The 15,238-nt window shown below is 36.1% G+C and overlaps 1 protein-coding gene across 2 annotated transcripts in view; it reads right to left on the bottom strand.

Annotated features, from left to right (window-relative positions):
* The window catches only part of COG5 (component of oligomeric golgi complex 5), a 172,263-nt gene that overhangs the window by 34,595 nt on the left and 122,430 nt on the right, over positions 1 to 15,238 (bottom strand). For both annotated transcript variants that reach the window (XM_085569797.1, XM_021539126.3), the window contains 4 exons: positions 11,504 to 11,585; positions 9,024 to 9,228; positions 8,161 to 8,322; positions 6,146 to 6,245 (listed from right to left, as the gene is read on the bottom strand). In XM_085569797.1, the coding sequence (XP_085425923.1) occupies positions 6,146 to 6,245; positions 8,161 to 8,322; positions 9,024 to 9,228; positions 11,504 to 11,585 (549 nt within the window). The remainder of the gene's footprint in view (positions 1 to 6,145; positions 6,246 to 8,160; positions 8,323 to 9,023; positions 9,229 to 11,503; positions 11,586 to 15,238) is intronic.

Below are 15,238 nucleotides of genomic sequence, written 5' to 3'. Positions count from 1 at the left end.
ACTGAGATCCAGGACAGTGAGAAAGAGGCTGCCTACTCTATATCACAGATACCATCAGCTGATGCTGACTTTTCCCTCAAAACAATCCAGAACCTTAACGTCATTCACCCAAATGTTCCACACAAATGTTCTTATGCCTGAAGTGTACATCACTTCATCACTTCAAGTCATCTATCACTTTTGGGATCAGAGTAACAAATTCTCTCTCATTTTGTCTCGTAGCATGTCCGGTAGTAGAGGTCACCAAAAAGTGACTCAATATCCTGCCCTTTGAGGATACGTAACAACTATTTGAACTTTGGTGCAGTGACTCTAATATTTGAGACACTTATGCATTCTCTTTAATCTCAAAATTTGCTTCTGTTCCTGGTTTTTTAGCATTTTAACTTTGAAATAAGAAAAATACACCACGCATTGTCTTATGTTTTCTTAAGAAGACTGGGGAAGAATTCTCCAGAATGCCAGGAAGGACTGCGCTCTCTGCACAGTGCTTAAAAATTTCCAAGGGGCAAACACCACAACCACTGCCCAGGCTAAAATCCTGATGAGAAGCCAAGCCTCTACCATGAGCTATAAAGGACAGTTTTGTAGTTGAGGGCAAAGGTTAGTAGCTCTCCCAGAGCACCGTCCTCAGCCGGTATCTCAAACCTCTGCCTCATTCATCTGCTTTTATGATATATGTGGGATCAGTTCAACCACACTGAGTTAAGAGAATAAAAAAAATTATTCAAATTCCCTATTTCCTTCCTCCCTCATTACACCCACTCTCCATCTCCACATTTTGAGGGCTTCCTCTCCATGACTGCTTACAAGTCTGACAGTGGGAAAGATCTCCATTATATCATCTGCCTGCAGCCTCTTGTCTGCTGGTAAGATCCCTTTTTTTAGATAAATTTATTACTCCATAAAATATAATATTCCATACTTAGGAAACACTCCAATTATACATGATCACAGCTCCCACCAATTTCTGCCTTTTCTACCCCAATTAGGAAAAAAGCTGCCTAGTTTAGTATGGCCATGCAGGTTCTGGCTTTGTCTGTACTACAAGCAGACATGAACTTTCTCTGCTTGTGCTCCAGGCTGAGTGAGTGCTGTGTTCAGCAAGGTGCCACAGCTGAATGGGTCAGCATGGACTGGAATGGAGCTAAAACGTGCTCTGCCATCTGGCAACACAGTAGAGTGAGTTTGTGTCTGCCTAAATCATGTAAGCACACAATATCCTCATATAGAAATGTTTTTAAGACAGTTTAATCCACCAGAATTTGCCAGCATAATCGCCCCCACCCGCTCTGAAAAGTAAGTGGGCAATCTCATTTTTACAATCCTGCCTCTGCAAATGGCTCTTTGCCTGTTTATTGGCCAAAGGATAACGTTGTCTCTGCTGATGTCTCTAGTGATGCCCTGTGGTGGGAGGAGTCAGAAGACACAGCCTCCATCAGACAAGGCAGGAAGGATTGCTCTGGGACTCTGATCAAAATTCATAAAGACAGTCTGACAGGATGACTGTAACTCTTGGGAGGAAACTGGTAGAGGTCTCCAGGTTCACAAAGTAGGAGAATCACACCTTCTCTAAACAACTGCATTTTCATGTTCACAGCACAACACATTTCATCTATGTGCACTTGGTGGGTGTGAGTGTATTTCAATCCACCCACATGACAAGCTGAATAGAAACAGCATAAAAGTAAGAGAACATGCAGTACTTACATTCAGGTAACTGAAATCATCACTCTAAAACCAGAAAGAATGCAACAAAAGTCCTGTGCTGGGAATAGACTAGAGGACCAAAGAGTGCTCTTCCATCTTCAGTCTATATGGACAATGGATCTTACAATTTATTATTCTGCTTGTTGGCAAAATTACATATCTTATAAACTTCCAGAGCTATTAACCCTCAATATTTCATGACTTCTTTATCAACAGCAAACAAAAATATAGTGATTGCGAAGTTACAACAAAGAGATTTTTAATTATAAGAGAAAACACAACATTTCAAGTACATTCGAAATTCAGCTCAGTAAATGAAAAAATTACAGGTAATCAACTGGGAAAACACAGTTTTCTTTCACTTTCAATCACTAGACTACCATTTAAATTTTTCTATAAATAAATGAAAAATCTGATCTAAAGTAGCAAAACTAAACATGAATTCTAAAGATTGCAATCAAGCAGGCATCTTTTCTGAAAATTACCAGACCAAGTCTGTTCCCTTATTATGGAAGATTACTGCAGAGTATTACTTTAGAGCAGTGGTCTTTGAAATGGGGCACATACGCCACAAGGATTAAGCAAAACAAAATTAGGTGCATGACAAAAATATCAAAACTTCAACAGTGCATGTATAAAAGTTAAAACAAACAAGTATACATATAAGGTGCATGCTCCAAAAGTTTATACTGATAGGAATGCATAACCAAAAATGTTAAGATTACTGCACTAGAGGATCCTGCCACACAATTACTACTGCCATGTCAAAGGCATGTAATAAAGATGCTGATGATTTTTAAGTTCTCTTTTACACTTCTCAACTATCAGTTATACAAATGAGTAAAAATATCTCTAGGAAGAAGACTTATGAGCTCCTATCTTTTGTTAAGGAGCATGAATTCTCATAAACACCCCAAATTACTCCACTTTTTTTTTTCTTTTTGTTTTCAGGAAATGCAACTTACTGCTTTCTCACAAATCTTTTCCCTTCACTGTACTTATTGTAATTATTTAATGAAAGAGCTGATTTTCCTGATGTGGCCAGTTAAACAAGAGCACAACATGCTGTATGTATCAATCAAGACAAATGATTAAAGGTTATTTGCAAATGGAAATGGCTGACTCCTTTGGAACTGAATAGAGGAGAAAAGTTAGGGTTCTTTTTCAACTAGGCTACCTCACTTGCAAGAAAAAGTGGCCAGTGAACAAAATCTGGTTCAGTAAACAGACCTTTTGTTAAAATCTATGCACTGGATTACAAGGTGCAAATGCAGAAGAGGAAAATCCTTATCCAAAACATGATGCTCAGATTTGTTAATATCTTTTCCAGTGTGGAATGAGAAGGATGTGGAAATGGTGACTAGACAGAAATCTCGTGGTGTCTGTAATCATTATGAAGATGTCTGGCCTATCTGTTTTAAGGAAACATGAATAAGAAGAAATACAATTATAATGGCATAAAATATACCAAGCACACTTTCTCAGCACCACAAAACACAGGACAGGTGGTGAAGATGAAAGCTAATACTCTTAAATTAACAGAAATATTTTTTTAAATCTAGTGCAATGCCTAATTAGCCCTTCAGACTCTGTATAGTAAGACCATCTGCAATTACACTGAGTGAAATTAGGACAATAATTCTGAATGCTGCATGGCATACACCAACCACACCAAGCATCAGCAAGGGATTGACTAAAGATGCACCCAACAGCAGAATTTATCTACATAGTGCTGCTTCCAGAGATTATTATCTTCTCTGAACCAGTTATTAAAAGAACAGGTCTCAGATGCATCAAGTTTTTGATGTGGGGAAAGTTGAAAAGGGTACAAAGCCATAAGTAACAGAAGTGTTTTGGATTTACAGGAAGAGGCCATTTTTTCTTAGTTGTATTTGCTTTAGGACTGCATGTACAGACTGACAGATGCTGCTTTTGCTCAAAGGTAAAACCTTTGAATCTTGAGTAACATTTTCCTTGTTATTTGTCTATTTAAGGATCCCTGGAGAAACAGTGATGAAATCTCAGTGAATTCCTTGTTTTGTGAAATTGAGTAAATAAAAACCCTGACATCAACATCAGAATGTCTCAACCTTTTTAGAACTGCACATTTCAGTTTTTCACCTTTCAAATTTAGCTGCAATATTACAACATTTAAAAAAAAAAAAACCTTTTAAAGTCTCCCGCCTCCATCTTCCTTCACTGAGAATTCTGAGATTGTTTTGTTTACTTTTAATTTGGAAGAGAACTCAATTTCAAATTCCTCCAGGAAATTAAATGTCCATCTCTAGCACTGCTCAACTGTAGCTATCAGACATGAAGCATCTGAGCGGATATGTTCCATGGTCCCCTTCTCAGCTTTGGAGAGCAGGACTATTGTTGACTCCAAGCTATTGTTGGAGGCTGGATTGCAAGATTGAATTAAGATTGCATTCTTGGCTAAACCACTAAAACATAATGAAACAGTGCTGTCTAACATAGCTCCTGTTCTATATGTGGTGCACATTTCAGGCTCAATCTGTCTGCCCAAAAATAGGCACCAAAAAAAGACTAAGTTGTTCCAGATTATATCCAGAGGGCTGGCAAGCATGGCACAGGACAAGTGGGAGAGCCATGCCCTGCTAGAGAGGCAGCAGGAGGCTAGGAATGATATTTCAGCACTTCAAAGAAGACTCTGACACTTATATCTTGGCAACTGTGTTGAGCACTTCTGGCTTTTAAATTTCTAACGTGTATCAGCAAGGAAAGAAAAGAAGTTTAAAAAAAGGTAGCTGTGCAATATTATTTTACAATTTGTAGGTATGCATCAAGGACATTGATGTTCATCCTGACAGCTTGGCTAATCCCATCACTTAGCTTTTCAGTGTTTCAAGTTCACATTTTCAGTTGTTAAATTCAAGAAGTTCAAGGGCTCACATTCCCTCTTTCCTCCTACATTCTATTGCTTTAGGTTTAGCTAACACAAAGCCACAAATCATATACCAATCAGCTTATTTCTAAGTATCTTGTTTTTTCAGAGTTTCTTAAGACTTTTCCAGCTGTCTGATCACAAAACCGTGTTCACTTCCAAAGAATCCACTGGCCAGACTCTAACAGAGACGATGAGCACAACCCTGCTACTTTCACAGTTACAGCTGAAAGGTCTTTTTTTTTCCAGTTGAATGCCACTATTTGACGCTACTCTCCATGACATATAGGCAACAATGTATTTTTTTTACCTATGATGACTCTCACAACCTAGTAAAAATCCTCATTTCTGTCATAAGCAAATTGCATTCTGAAAACATGAAGCCATTATTTGGTAGCCTTAAAAGCAGACCCAACTTAAGCAGTATGCTTTAAATAGCTAACAAAATTATGCTAACATTTGTTTTAATTTAAAATTTAAAATATTCTTTATGGCCTTCATGACTGCTTCACCTATGTTCCTTTTCCATACACCAAGTCAGCAAACTTCCAATTCATCCAATAGATAAGGTAAACAAAGTATGTTACTGAATTTCAATTTTTTCAAAGCTATTCCAAGATGGCAGAAATGTAAAAGATAAACAGAAACCATACTAACTAAATTGCTGCAATGTTTTGTAACCAACTGGTACAAAAAAAAATATTAGCAAGCATCTTTCTAAATAAAACATATAGTAATTGAATGTTACTGGAATCTGAGTCTGCTGTCAGAATTAATGTTGTTTATTAAGTGAAAATCTTGTTTACAAATACAAGTAGTTAGTCATTTCTGCTGGGTCTGCATATTGCAAAAGTTTATTTTCATCTCTTAATTTAAAAAACTATTATAATTTCAGCAACAGTCCTTAGAAGAAAATTGTTCATCTAAATTTTTTGTTGTATGATGACATTGGCTGTATTATCCACAGGCTTTTTGGAGGCTCTTACCAAAAGGATATGGCTTTGGGGATCCTTCTTCTATTCAGGTTAAAACTAGATACTGCTGCATGGTAAATGATTGGAAACATATGACAAATGCAAACAAATCAAAGGTCACTTAAATATATGTCAAATCATAAATATAGGGGAAAAATACCCAAAATTTCTTGCAAGTAATGAAAAATTTTATTTGAATAGTCTAGATTTTAATACCATAAAGATGCTGTACCATGTAACTGATCTAGTATCAAATGTTGGCTAATAAAGAACTGAATTTAACAGTCTTGATTTTGTTTAATGACAGCTACAATTTTGAGTTTTTGAAAATTAATATGGCAAATTCAATTTGAAGTTATACAGATACATTTTACTGCTATCAATAGACCGACTTTGTCTGAAGGCAAAATTTAATTGATCATGTTCATAAATACAATGGAAAGCTAATTGGAAGGTTTTGTCTATCTAGATTGCTTAACTGTTATGTTATAAATCTACAAAAGCCAGAACACTGCCTATGAAAAAAATTAGTATTTAGTAATTTAAAATGACTTACAAGCTGCTCTGATTTTACACCGTAAAGCTGAATGGTCTTCGCCACATTTTTGGCCACAGCTAAACTCAAGTCTGGATCAACAGCAGCCACATTTAGCTCACTGGAAGCAAAGATTACAAATCTTAATTAACAACTAAAGAGTGCTGTATTGAATGCTGTATTGGATCGATAAAGAATTAACTATGAATACACAGTTACGTGGCACATCAATTTAGAGAGAGTAACACATACAACCAAGTCTTTTCACACACCGTAATTCAGTTTACAATTTAACAAGTCATTTGGGAATTTTATGTGCAGTGTTCCTATTCTAGTAAAAATGAGCAAAGTTTAGGAATGACACTTCAGTATGAAATCACTATTAGTAAGCCATTCAAAAATATTGACAGCAATTAACTACATTCAAGCTTTGGCAGCAGCCTTCAAACATTACAGGTGAATACACAGTCATTCAACTCTAGAATTACATGAGCTGTGCAGAAATACCCAGGGGATGCCTTAGCTTGACACAACTAATAAGCTGTGTTTTAGGCAATCCTTTATAGTAAAAGAGGCCCCCAAGGAATGGCAGGGAACAAATGAAGAAGGAAAAGAATTCTAAATCACTTCCAGTATTTTTTGTTCATTAACGTCCCCAGATCTCCATCGGCTGGGGCTGCATTCAAAACTGCTCTGCTGAAGACAGGTAAGCACAAGAACTATCATGTTGCTGGTGGTGAGTTTAACCTCTCTCAAGAGCTGGAGAATCATTAGGCACCCCAATTTGGAATAATCTTCTCTGAGAATTCTCTAGGGCCCCAAACATCATCAAAAACTCAGCTGACATGTCGAATTTTCATGTTGTTTTCCTTTCTCTTTTGCAAGGAGCAAAATAGTATCAGTAACCACACCAACAGACATGTTCTGAGCATCTGTAACTCCCAGTCACAAGTACTGTGTCAATATTTAATATTTTATACACACACACATATACTGTGAATACTGCCCATCTTTTTTCAGACTTTATTAAACAGAGCAGTCGTTACCAAAACCTTATGAGGGAAAATGCACCATTTCATTGTACAAATTCTACCTAAAGTGATCTTTACCTATCATCTTGCTGTTTTACTCTAACAAAGTATTTATGCCAGGTATTATCACTTCTAACTACCACTTCCTTTGACACAGTCAGGATAATTAAGATACCAGACATTGAGAGTATGTGTAAAGTTTCTCTTCCAGATCTTTTATAAGCTTAAACATTAAAACTTATGTTAAAATTTCATTTATTCCATAAAAACAAAATTGTAAATAATAATAAAGAGGTGCCTGTCTTGCTGTATTTAGCATTAGTGCAGCCTCACCTTGAACACCATGTGTAGTTCAAGGTCCCATAATTTAGGAAGAATGTGGTGTTATCTGAATGTGTCCACAGCAGGGCAACAGATCAGGTGAAAGGACTGGAAGGAATTATCCTGTGAGGGATAGCAAAGAGTGTGGGCTTGTTAAATTTGGAGAAAAGGAGGGGCAGCTTCCTAAGCAGGGGAAGTGGAGAAAGAGGTGCTGAGCACTCCTCCCCAGGATCCAGTGAGAGGAGGTGTGGGAATGGTTCAAAGCTGCATGAGGTGAAGTTCCAACTCAGCATTAAGGAATTACTTCCATAACAAGAGGGTGGTCAAACCCTGAAACAGGCTTCTTAGAGTGGTGGTCGATGCCCCAAGCTTGTCAGTATTTAAGAGGCATTTGGACAATGCCCTTAACATGTTTTAGCTTTTGGCCAGCTCTGAAGTGTTCATGCAGTTGGAATGGATTTATCATTGTAGGTCTCTTCCAATTGAAATATTCTGTTCTATTGTGTGTTACTCTGCTTTATCCCATCCTATCCTATCCTAAACTGACTTGATTTTTGCACTAATCTACTTTATAATTAAAGAGTAATCAACCTTTTACCATTAAGGAAATCTCCTTTCCAGAACTGTAAGTTATGAAAAAATACATGTTGAGTACTACTTTTACAACGCCTTATATGTGCATACCTGGCTATAGTTTTAATGATGCTGTCAAGCTCGTCAGAGGAGGGAGGATTCCGACCTCCGGGAGGAAAGACAAGATTGATGGGGTCAAACAGTCGAGATAAGGATTTTGACAAATAGGCAGCTTCATACTGTTGCAGTGAATCTTTCAAGGCTTTTTCTGGACTTTGCACATAAGAAAAAGTTACTATATTTTAAATTAAAATAGACAACAGTATTAAATCTTTCCAGACATACAAACTGCAATACTGAACCTGTTTTCCCTTTCTGCTTTTTAGACATATGCATATGAAAAACATTTTTCTGATAAGTCTTGCACTGACTGCTCAAGAACAAATTTAAGTCAATACAATTCTCATATAAAATATTCATTTTATCTTACATATATCTAGAAGTCCTAATAGGCTTGATAAGCCTGTTTCAGTTTCATCTTTCTGATATCACTTAGATCATATTTATTCTATGATGTATAAACTAAAAACTGTGAATCATAACAACTGACCATTTGTCACACTCAAATGATTGCAGTGTCATCAGGAGAAAGCTAGTGCTGTAATCACTATGCATACAAAACTGAATTTTCACCATTTTCCTATTTTTTCACCCAAAGAGACAAAAAGATAGAACTTGTTCAAAAGTCAGAGACTTTATGAAACACAAAACAACCCAACATTGTTAATGATATAGCTTAATGAAAAGCCTACAGCTCTAAAATAGCATTAGAGCAGTAACTGCAAGAGGGGAGAAAAGCATTTAAAATTCTCCTGCAGTGACAATTTGAATAATAGTAAGTTTAAAAATATATTCTGTTTTCTTACAGGCTGAAAAGATTTATATATTATAGACATACACTTCATAATACATACTCATAATCTTCATTTTTTTTCATGAATATGTCCTGTGCATCTTCTTCTATTTGTTGTAGTTCAGCAAAAAGATCAGTAGTTCCACTTGTGTTAAAATTCCTCTGAATATTTTGACTATATTGTTGGAGGCGCTTCCACAAGTCATTATAAAGCCTCAGTAATTTAGGGTATTCTCCTTCAAATGCTTGCTTCAAAAACATAGAGGCTGTAAAATAAAGCAGTAAGCAACACACGATGCTAAGTTCAAACTAATTTTTTTATTCCTAAAAACCTCTATCCTTGCATTTATATCAATGTTACACAATATTATCCTGTCTAATATTAATGTAATTAATTAATGTAATATTTATAATTCATTTCAAAGTGACATAACTATAACATTAAATCCACTTGATGAACAATGGAAAGCACCAGCATAAAACCCACAACTGGAAGACTTGATATGAAAAAATTACTTTATTTTGTACAATAAATGTTTGGTATCAAACATTATTATTATTATTATTATTATTCATTTAAGGCCAATGAGTAATTGCAACTCTCTAAATGTAGAGATTTGCTAACAGTATTTTGATGGAGAGTAAGTGTGGGGCTGTGGAACTTTGAAGATAAAACCGTTTAAAACAGACAAGGATAACTCCTATGAACCAAAGTCTTCAGAAATGAGATGAGGGAAGCATATGCTTTTATGCACACTTCTTAAAACAAGGTACTTAATATGCAATTCCTAAACTTGTCAAAGAATGACAAAGCCAGCAGAAAAAGCAGCATTATTTTCAGCCTTGAAAGGCTTGCCTCAAGTAACAGGAAATGAAACAAATGTACAACTGCTTTAGCAATGTTAATCTTCATCTAACATCATTCATATTCTAGAGATTTCCCATTACATTAGGAGATTAACACTGTTCCATTCATTCATAGGTTTTTCAGGTTCCAGACATCTGCCCCAGATCACCCAGCCTGTGCTTTCAACTCAAATATATAATTTTGAATACTGGAGGATTCACATTTGTTATCAAACACAGAGTTATTTTATTAGGTCATGAAGCTATGTTTACAAAGACTGTCCCAACCTCACAAAAGCAGATCGTTATCTAATATCAAACCTTTCAAACTGCCATAAATTTCTATTTTTACACTATTTTTCTGATATCTTGTCTTCCTCTGATCTATCTGATCCAGAACCTCACTGATGTCAGTGCATTCAGTCACCAGAAATTTATGTTAAAAATGAACATTTTCATTTAGATACTTTGCTTAAATGAAAAAATCTGTCTCCCCAAAACTCAGCTATAGCAAAATAAAAACATCAATCTCATCGAACCCCCTCATAAAAAGTTTATATAAAACACATTATTAAAAACTGTAAGTAATAAAATAGTTGTGAATAGCTGTTAGAAAAAGTACAGCTGACAAAATGTAAGAGTTCCCTCAATTCTGCAGCGTTGGTTGATCCCGTTAACTGAAGTCATAAATTTACAATCTTAAATGCGAGCGCTGAGAACAGGCAGCACGTGTTCAGTTTGAGCACAGGAGGCTCGGGGTATGTACATGCTGCTCTTAAAGCAATGCTTAAGGCAAACAGTAAAATTAATATGTTTTAACACAAGATGCATACATCTTCTTTTGGGATCATCTAGTTACTTAGCAACCACTGAGTATGAATCCATCAGCTAGTTCCTCAAAATTATATTGCTGCTATAAAGCCTGGAAGGACCAAATTTTGAAGGGCCAGTGCAATAGCTGAGATCACAAAGATAAATGCACATCTTATGCCCCTCACTTTTTTGTGCAAAAGATTAAATTTAAACACTCTATGCAAACATGAAAGATGTATTTACGAAAGTGCCAAACTCACCTATGATCCAACTGCATGCTGCATTAGCATGTTGTGGTAATAGAACTGTCTTATGTTTACAGATGATTTATATTTAATATTCCGTGATTGTATTGGCTATTTACATATTACACATGTAGAGAAAATTATGTATAGCCAGAACACCAGCTGTTCATCTGTATTTATATGACAATTTTGAACTAAGTAAAATCCTGTTTATAATGGAATCCAAAAAGTGACTGAAATCTGATTTTTACAACCAATCAGCGTTTAACAAAAAAAGACTAAGAATTTATCTTTAAAATCAAATTACTAATTTTGAATTTAGCAAACTCACTTGCTTTAGGGAGTATAATGTACCATTCCAAACATTTTTACCTCCACTCACAGTTAGAAAAATATTTATTGTTATTAGATAACAACTACTTAATGAAACAGAAAATATTTCTTTTTGAAATTTCAACCACATTTTAGGAGGATCCTGTCTGGTTACAAACACAGAAGTTTTAAACATACAGACCTTGTGCTGAGTGAACCACTGCTATAGTACTGGTAGAGGAGATATCGAGCAAAGGACTTACTGAAAAGCAAGTTTCATAATAATTTCAGAACACATTACAAATCATTTATACTGAATACTTACAGTCTGTTGCTGACTGAAACTGAGAGGAAAGTGTCTGGGTTACTGCAGTCCAAAATTTGTACAAAATATCAGACTGGCCATCCTAAGAGCAAGGGACAAAAGGAATACAAGTTTCAAATATGCTCTTTCCAAAGAATCTCAAGCAATGCAAATACTTCCAGTCAAAGCTGCTCCTCATCACTGAGAACAAAAACAAAGTAAGTGAAATCTGAGAAGTTTTCCTCTGATTTAGAGCTAGAAAAAACTACTGGAGAAAACAAAATATAAGCTTCAGTCTTATCTTGAATTAAATATTTTCTTCCAAGCCTGATCAGAAATGCTCCCAGCTCTCCAGGGGTGTGAGTGCAGCCTGAAGCAGCACACCTCAGGAGACGTGTTAGAAAATCTCTTTGCACTGCAGCGACCTTCCCATTCCGTGGGAGTTCTGGTGCTGGCTACACCACAGCAATTATTTACTGCCATTACCACGCGCTGGCAAACTCCAGCCAGGCACCAAACCACTGCTGCTGCATACAGAGCAGCGCTGCTTCCCAAAACCATAAAACACAAAAAAACACAGTGAACCTCACAGCTGACTCTTCACTGCCTGGTGCCAACAGGGCTTGCAGTCAGAAGTGGAAACAAGGGAGCACACCAAAGGGAATGTGCAGGGGCAGCCACTTCCCTACTGCCCCCAACATCTGGCACTTAGGGTCAAGCATTAAAGCATGAGTTTTGATCCCTGTCTGTCTGAGGTAGAAAAAATATTCCAGGAGATGAGGATGGGTATCCTGTCCTGCCTTCTTGTTAAGATACTTGGAAGACTGCTCAGTATTGTCATGGGAAGAGAAACCCCGCTGTGAACAGAAGGGTTTTCTTCCTTGCACGGTGTACATGTCATCCCTTGACCCAACTGCTGCATTTACCAGTTTGACCAGATCACTATAGGAATGATAACCAGAAAAGGAAAAACGTCAGTTTAACTTCTGCACTGCCCAGCTGTACCGCAAAAAGGAGGAGATAATCTATTAAATGTAAAAATCTCATTACTCCAAAATGAATTACTACTACTTAAGATGATAAAGGAAAAATAAAATTGTCTCTTTTCACTAGCAGTGGCAATGCTGGGCAAATCAACAAATGTCTTTACAGCATCATTCATTAACAAGTACTACTGCAATCCTCTTGAAGATCTTGTTCATTGAAAGACTACAAGTTCAAGTTCAAGTTTCAGTTTAAAAAAATCATCTTAAAGAATGAATATAAATTCTGAAAATCAGTCAAAGGTATAGTGATACATCTAAAAGTAATGACAAAAATAGGACTATCATCACAAACTCTGCAATTAGATGAGGAATTAATCCAACTCTACTCCTTATTTCTAAAGATAAAGAAAGGTAAAGTTTATGTGTTAAGAATTGAGAGAGAACATCTTTTATGCTGTTGGACTCATAAAATGTACGATAATTAACACTGAATGCTAAAATAAACTGGGATTACGGAATCTAATTTTTGTCTGCTTGAGGACAATGATGGATTTAGAAATGGAAGTAATTTATTTTATAGCTATGTTTGTATTTTCTGTAAAATTGTACTTGACTTTCATAAATGGGCAAAGTAAAATTAGAATATCAGAAAATCATTCAGAAGGCTCACTGCATAAAATCTCTTTGATAAATTTATTGCGATAGCATAAACGTGAAATTAATTAATTCTTTATTTCACAGTTTCAAATTTAGAATATGAAAACTACTATAAAACAAATGGTCTTTCACATCAAGTATAAATTGATAGGTTTTCATATTCTCTATCCCAGCCTGCAACAATGGTTGCCTGCTGAGACAGGAACAGAGATGTAGACGGAAATTACACCAAAAAAAGAGTTGTTTGAAAATGCTCTCTTACTATTTTTCCACCTCCATTAAATTATTTAGAATTTGAGTTACCATGCTCAATAGGCAACCATTGTTGCAGGCTGATTAAAGGGTCCAGAAAACAAATATGCATGTACCCCTCCCCATCAACATTCCGATCTTCATTGTCAGATTCAACATGGTGACAAGTAACAGTTACATGGGATGACGCCTTATGTTGTTGTGGGAATATGTTACTTTTCCATGTATCTACATCTGTAAGATGTATACATACATATGTTCTCATGCACAAATTTGCATAGGCAGCCACAGCCATACAAATTAGCCTCTGCTCATTAGCTTGTGTCTTCTGACCTGGGTGAATGGTGTACATTAACTGTATCAGAACTTTGCAGGGAAGAAGCCAACTGTATTATGTATGAGGAGAGACAGAAGGGAAAAGCTTTACGAAAAAGTCGAATAACATTTCCTACTGCCTGACTACTCAGTCAAAAATGTTGAGGGGAAAAAACAAATTCCCTGTTTTTGAAGTAACTAAAATCAGTATCTATAGAGTGCTGGTTGCTTCTGTAACATATGACACAAGATTTCAGTTTGTCCAGTGCTGAGATGCGGTCTCTCTGGAGGTGAAATCTAAGGGCTGATTAATAGCACAGAAAAGACCATGTAAGAGTTTGTGGCAGGAACTAGAGAATACTGCTGCCTACACATACACCAGGGGGTATTTAAGTGGGTGGACTGTAGCTACCAAAACTGGAATACAGCAAGGCATTAGCATTAGGTACTCCTGAGGGAACAAAAAATGCCATATGCAACCATGAACATCCAGAAACAATTCAATTCATTTAAATCTGTAATTTCTTTTGCTTACATGTTAATTCAATATATTACTTTTGAAGGCACATTTGAGTCTCTCACTGCTTGTTTTTTAAATTATGTATTCTAATAAAAATTAGATTTATTAGATTTATGAGAATTATATTTAACTGCTTAAAATGTAGCATGCAATTCCATCTGACAATAATCAATACTAGAAAATTAAATGGAAAGGGTAGCAAAAAGAGTGTTTTTCTCCAGAAGAAAATTAAAGGAATGTCCCTTGTACCGGACAACTTCTTCAAGGACTTAAAAAGATAGGCAGGATGGAGCTGGAAAAGGCAGTTCTGCTTCCCTGAAATGTACACAGCAAATCTACTGGCTCATCTTAATGTAATGGAAAGTTCACAAGCCTTCCCCTGTATGCTTCACATACAGCATTGTGAGCAGCAAAGCACAGTATCAGACAGTAACTGCTCTTTTGGGCCTTTTGCTTTCAGAAAACTAAAGTCAGCTAGCTAAAACTACCTTCTCATCTTCCCATCTGTAAATAATGAATATAGTCCTCCTCCACACTTACACCAAATATCCTCAGTGGTAGACAATGTATGGGAGCATTGGGTACATCCACATTAGTGATTTAATGTGTGGATAGGGCTCATTTTGGTCCAAATCTGTCTTGTGTCTAATACTTGTCTTGCAGAACACACTGAAGTGTGCTAGCAGACTAACTTCCACTATTCAAGGAATACACTACCTCATAATTAGTTTAAAAATAACCACTTCTGCAATTAAACAGCTTTTTGCAGCATATCATCATATAGCTCTAAAATAATCCACAAGGATGTACTAATATTTCTATCAATTAATATTCTAAGACTTTAAATCCAAAATTTTCCATTTCTCTTGCTTCTGAAAATGAAATAGAATTGAAAGATGTTAAATTATTTACACCCCCTCCAAAATAAAAATGCTTGCTTTGAAATCTAGTCACAAGCAGATTAACATCTTGTGATACAATCCCTTGTAGCAGGAGCAGCTGACAAGATGAGTAATGAACTGCATC

This window comes from Lonchura striata, chromosome 1A (assembly GCF_050655825.1).
Source record: "Lonchura striata isolate lonStrDom1 chromosome 1A, ASM5065582v1, whole genome shotgun sequence".
Lineage (NCBI taxonomy): Eukaryota > Metazoa > Chordata > Aves > Passeriformes > Estrildidae > Lonchura > Lonchura striata.
Note: the sequence above shows the minus strand (reverse complement) of the source record. Positions and strands in the feature narration are given on the sequence as shown.